This window comes from Aythya marila, assembly GCF_965140915.1.
Source record: "Aythya marila genome assembly, chromosome: 7".
NCBI classification, from domain to species: domain Eukaryota; kingdom Metazoa; phylum Chordata; class Aves; order Anseriformes; family Anatidae; genus Aythya; species Aythya marila.
Window position 1 is genome coordinate 7,162,553 of NC_139048.1, and position 6,250 is coordinate 7,168,802.

Genomic DNA, 6,250 nt, shown 5'->3' on the forward strand with positions numbered 1-6,250 from the left:
GGGACCCTTGTGGGAAAGTACTCCCTGGAGATGCCTACACCAAGTGTCTCCTGAGGCACCCAACCAGTTTACAGCAGATTGGCACGGGAAATTAGAAGAAAATGTGCCTCCTGCAAGCCCAAGGCAGGGAGTAGAAACGCACAGGAACAGTTTCATCATATTGCAGTGGCAAATGCATGAGTGAGGGAGAAATGACTACGCCTATTTTGGATATAACTTCTTTGGATATACCTTCTTTGATGGCATCTTTTTCTCTCCACAAAATGAAATCACCTTTTTGTATAAGACAATTAAGCGGTCCTGGCCCAGCTTAAAAGCAATGAAGACAATTTCCATTCCGATAATAATATAGAGGGAGAAAAACAAGAAAAACTTGGGATGTTCCAGTTGTGTATCTCCAAACCCAATAGTTGTCAAGGTGATAAAGCAGAAATAAAAGGCTTCCTGAAAATCCAAACTGGTTTCCCAGTTTGGAAGAATGGCAGCTGCACAGGAGATGTACACAAAGATAACCAGCACCATTAACACTATGGGCACATCTAATTTTTCTAACTCTTTTCCTATTTTGTCAAAATTCTCAATTACTCTGGACATTGTTTTTCCCCTGTCTAGTTCAGGACATGAGCTCCATCTCTCTATGCTTTTACTTCTTGATGGCTTTTTGTATTCATTTTCTCTGGCAATTAACAGCTCAAAAATTTCGGCATTGCGATATTGGACTGGCTTTCTTTTAACAGCTGACTGTTTTTTCAGCATTTCCACAATATTCAAGGGTTCATTTGTGGCTACTTTAGACAGCACTCTATCCCCTCTGTTACATGTGGATCCAGAACAGAGTTTAAAGGCTAGAAGTTTTGACTGTAGCTTTCTGAATTCGTTGTAAGACTTGGACAAGACAGTCGCAAGGATGTCTCCCATGTCTGTCAGGACCAAGAACATCAAAGGGATGCCAAATAAAGCATACAACATGCAGAGATATTTTCCAGTCCTTGTCACAGGATAGGTATTGCCATAGCCTTGAACAAAAAGAGAGAGAGAGAGAAGGGAGAAAGGGAGAGAGAGAGAACGTTATTTATTACACCTGTACTGGACTTTTTACTGACACCAATTTTAATGAGCTGGTTTTTAGTCCAGAGCATACTGTCCTTTTGGGCTTTGCTTGGAAGTTGTTCAAATTTCTGCCTTGCAGCCTGGTTACTGATGCAGGCACCTGCCCTCTCCAGGCATGTGGAGGTTTGAAATTTGCAAGTTCTGTTGACTTAACTCTTCCAACCACACTTGAGTGGGCTCTTTGACTTACCTGACTCTTAACAAGAGGCCATTTAGGGAGAAGAAGCAAGAATTTGGAGCAAGTCCATGACCAGGGTCCAGTCCATGCCCTGCTGGAGACCAGGAAGATTTCCTTACCTGGAAAGGTAGGAAAGGTCCAGAGGAGGAGACAGCAGGAGAGGTCCTTCTTTTCTTTGCCCAAACTGCTTATCATGAATGGTAAGCTAGTAGTGTAATTTGAAATTGTTCCTAGTTCATCAGATCTAGCTCTAATGGCATGCCTTGTATTGACATTTTATTTGTACTGGCTTCATAGTTCTACGAGGCTCTTACATGTACACAGAAAAACAAAGGATCAAGTGAGGAAACACCTGTTTATCACATGAGGAAATACATGCTTATCCCAGAGTACTAAAGCTTACAAATATCAATTACAACACATAGGAAAGTACTACCAGCCACACGGCCTTTGTGATCCATAAAATGGCAGAAGATGTACCCTCTCCCTAAATTCAACTTGGGTATTTAATTTTTCTTCCCCTAACAGTTGGATGTGAATGTCAGTTTGTAAATTAGTGCTTTTCCCTTACAGTGGGAGAAAACAACTACATTACATTAATTTATTAGTTTAGCAACCATTTTTCTTCTCATCTTCCAGAAAGACATACAGCATTTCTTCTCCCCCTTCAAGCACATTGTTCTTTTATAGGTGACCTCCCAGGCCAGGTACTCAGCCTGTGAGGTTATCAGCTGGGAAGCTGAAGTGTGGTTTTCTTCCTATCCTCCAACCATTCACTAATGGTCTGAATCCAGCCTTGGCCTCTGCTTTGCTGTGGGGCACTGGCAGACTATTTATTCTCTGTCACTCTGTTCCCCACTGTTTTATCGGGAATGTTAACATTGCTGAAATGACCGGGGAAGATTAATTCTAGTAGTTATTGCACTGAGTGACTTCTCAATTCTCATACATTAGAAACACCTCATGCAGTTCTGACCACCAATCTCTAGCCTGGATGCTCATTTCTGCTAGATAATTAAAGGGAGCCAGGTGGACTCTCACCTGAAGTGATTTACCAATTCCTAATACTGCAGATAACAAACCCACCACAATAGAAACAGCCATCTCTTAACAAGAAATAATCCAGGCTTCCCACCGGTCCCAAAATGCAGCTCAAAACCTGAAGATGCTGTGTTGATGTTCACTGCTATGAAGACCAAAAATAATGTAGTTTAGAAATTTTAGAAATAAATGGATCACTTGGGTCAGTGTGTATGGAAATATCTCTACAGTCCCATGTAAATGCAGGTGGGTAAGTATTTCTAGGCAAGAAGTCTTCAACAATATGTTTTCCACCTGTTTGTTGAAGTCAAAGCTTTCTGGTAAGAGGTACTTCGAAATGTTCCTGGCTGTTGTGTTTGTAGTAAGAAATATTTACTGGGAGGAAGATTCAAGTCTGTATCTCCAGCATGTGTCTGAACTCTTAAGCTATTCAAATATGCCTGTGGAATAGAAAATGTGTCATTATCTCCCCGAGACAGAAGCACTCTAGCATGTAGCACTGAGTGAAGCACACTCTACGAGAGCCAGCTGTACTGGGGCTGCAGGACGCTACTTGAAGGCAGCCACCAAAGTCATCAAAGACTGAGGTTCAAGCCTCTGCAGTGACTGAGCCAGCAAGCCCTATGTGCTCCAGTGAACTCATTAACTCTCTCCTTATTCCTTGTGTAGAATAATCAGGTTTTATTTTGCATTAAGATTTTATTTTGCATACCTGTGCTGGGATCTTTTATATGTCTTAATGCAGTGGAGAAACGTCTTTACAATTTGATACAATGCTGTGGGACTATTTATCATCCAGCCTTAATGCTGACAAAATATTCAGACAATGTCTGTATTCGCCAGCATTTAAGAAAGATTAGCAAAAGGACAAGAGTAACTTTGGAAATGAGCATGAGGAGTTGTATTTAGCAATACAGTGCAAGCCAAAACCGTAACAGATGTTTGTGTTTGATCTAGGTCATGCTTTGAAATATGAAGGCAGAAGGAAAAATTTCAGAGGTGTGATTTAAGCAGCTCTGTGTGCTGTTAGCCCAGAGAACTGTGAACAACAACAACACGGTCAATTATAGATCCAGAGGTTTACAAAGCAGCGTTAGACATAAACAACAGGGAAGCAATTTAAAAACAATATACGCATAATGAATTGCCTCTTTCAGTAAAGAAAACATTACCCAGCATAGCACATAATAGCGGCAGGAATAAGGTTTGATTGAAAAATTGAGCTTTCTTTCATTTCAATATAATAGTTCTGTGCGTATGTCATATATGAGCATGTGCTACAGTATGCATGCAATGCTGCTGCTAATCAGCACATACCATCGTTATTGCCTAAATTCTGACTTGTCCCTGGGGCTCAGCTACACCTCTGCCACGCATGTTTGCAGCACCCCTCGCAGACCCATTATCAACACTCAGGAGAAAAAATCAGGAAGATTTGGAGATTCTTTTTCTTTATTATTATTATTATTAATCTAATTCCCTGGAAGAAATACATTAGAGAAATCAGTGTGGCATTTGGTTCTGTAGGTGTTACTTTACCTCCAGACTTACCCACAGTGGTGAATACTGTGCAGCAGAAGAAGAGAGACCCAAAGAAATTCCATATATCTTTTGGGTTGACAAACCAGTCTTGTTTAGCTGTGTTGAGCAGTGCGTGGATTTCTTTTTTAAATGACTCCTCATTTTCCGTCATGTTATCTGTTACAGTAACAGCAGAAGATGCACTGAGAGTTTGCAGACGCCCAGTCGGGGAGCAGCCTAAGTTTATTATCCCAGGGAATTTTACTCCAGCTAAGCATTTTCTCCTAGTCCTTTAGAAAATAAAAAGATTCACCTCACACACCCCATTGAAAAAATCAAGTGTGTCCACTGGCTCATTGTGCTAGCACAGCTTCCCAAGCAAAAGTCCAAGCCCACGTATGAACCCCATCACAGATCCAGGAGGGTTTCAAGCCCATCTCCTCCACTCTACCCCTCCACCAGCACAAGTGGGTCTGGGGAACAGCACCACACCTGCCTGCATTGAGCATCCCATCGCCAGAGGGATGCCCAGGTAGGGATGCTTGGAGCTGGGACAAGGAAGCAGGGAGAGACTTTCTGAGACAGAGAACCCAGCCCCCCAGCAGGCAGAGGGAAACAGCACGGAAATCTCAGCTGCTCCAGGACCTTAGGGAACTAGGGCAAAAAGGGACAACACAAGCACATCACAAAAAGTCTTTTAAGCATTTACAGGCAGGAGCTGAGGGACCAAGGAAGCTTACAGTCAAAATCACAGTTAAGGAAGAGAAGCAGGCAACAGCAGTCATCAGCTAAGCACAGAGGAAATCCCATTTTCAGGCTCAGCTATTATTACTTTGAAGAATGTCTTCAAAAGCCAAAAATCTCATTCAGAAAGCAAAGGAGTAACTCTGTGTACAATTAAGTTATTTTGCTATTCTGGTACATACCTGTTAAATTTCTGGAGATGTACCACAGATCCTGCAGAAAATTTCTATATTCTTCACTTAAATTTACCTTCCGGTTACCTTCAATGTGGGAAAACATGAGAGCCCCAAGAAAAGCGTAGATCACGAGAGACAGAATGAAGCAGGCATGTGGAAATACTGCCCAAAATATTTTTTTGCATGCCCTTTTACCTCGCAGAGGCTGTGATGTTGATGCCATCTTTTTTTTTTTTTTTTTGGTTTTGTGGGGAAGATAGCTTTTAGAGACAAGGAGGAGGTTGTGAAACCTTTTGCATCCTAGAAAAGCTTCTCCCGTGAAAACAGGGATTGTTCTGCCTCAGGCTTTCAGATCACATGTCTTATAAGTGAAGATTGCACTACAGTCCCAATGGAAAAGGAGCACAACTCATCAAGCCTTGAAATATTTCTCAGTTGACAATATGACCCTGTATCCCTGAACCATTACTGCCCAGACACTGCTACAATGCATGTGGATCACCAGCTCCCATGGGTCTCTCATAGGGCCAACTCATTTTTAAGGTTTCCTTTTCTGAACTACAGTTTCTCACAGGTACAGAAGACACGTATTTCCAGCTCCTCAGAGGAAAAATGCACACTGTGAGTGACAGATTTCTATAAAGATTTCTCCCAGAAGTGAATATGGAAATTTAAAATTAATCTAAAAAAAAGGAGTGGGTGCTGATTGCTGTTGCCTCTGGGCAGAGCATAGAACAATTACATTATCTGTCAGATGGCTTAAGAACCTCTTCCTATACCGTGTAAGATTTGCAGGGGGAGTCTTCTGAATTTTAAGGATTTTTCTCAAAAAAAAAAAAAAAAAAAAAAAAAAGAGGAGAAAAGAAAAAAGAGAACTAAGAAAGTTTTTGGTCAGTTCTCATGCAACTAAAATCTTCCCATTAATTCGATTTCCCACTCACCTTGGTAAGTAAGAACTGACATTCATTTCAGGGTTAGTGATCCTTTCAAACTGTATCCAACATTAAAAATAGTTTTTTTCCTTTCATCCATCACTCTAAAACACTTAGAGCAATGAACAGCATCACTGTCCTTGATAATGCTAATAGAAGTAGTAAGGGGAGTTGGACTTTACTGAAAAAGCTGTTAAATATTTAATTAAAAATGGAGACAGCCTTGCCCAGCCAAGACCTACTGAGACATTTGCAAGCTAAACTTCCACTCTATGAAGAAATACTACATGGTTGTAGTGATTTCTTCTGGGTCAAACTCTCAGCAAATTGGATCACAAGATATCACATGCTTGTTAGTATGGCAGCCTCCACTACAGAAAAGAGGCTTTCAGGGCTAAGACAAAAATAAGCCTCTGTGCTTGCTACTTTTCTGGTTTTCTGATTATTTGACCCAGTAGTGCTTTTTTTTTTTTTTTTTTTTACAATACGTTCATAAATCTTATTGCAATTTATTTTTTTTCACTGTCCTGAAACACAGGGTTGAAAAC

The 6,250-nt window shown here is 40.9% G+C and overlaps 1 protein-coding gene across 1 annotated transcript; it reads right to left on the reverse strand.

The window, feature by feature from the left end:
• Window positions 1-201: 201 nt before the first annotated feature.
• Window positions 202-4,022, reverse strand: KCNK18 (potassium two pore domain channel subfamily K member 18; the record flags this gene model as incomplete). Its single annotated transcript, XM_082764634.1, has 2 exons — window positions 202-1,016; window positions 3,881-4,022. 2 exons carry the CDS (start codon window positions 4,020-4,022, stop codon window positions 202-204), a joined length of 957 nt encoding a protein of 318 aa, XP_082620760.1.
• Between the last annotated feature and the right edge of the window lie 2,228 nt (window positions 4,023-6,250).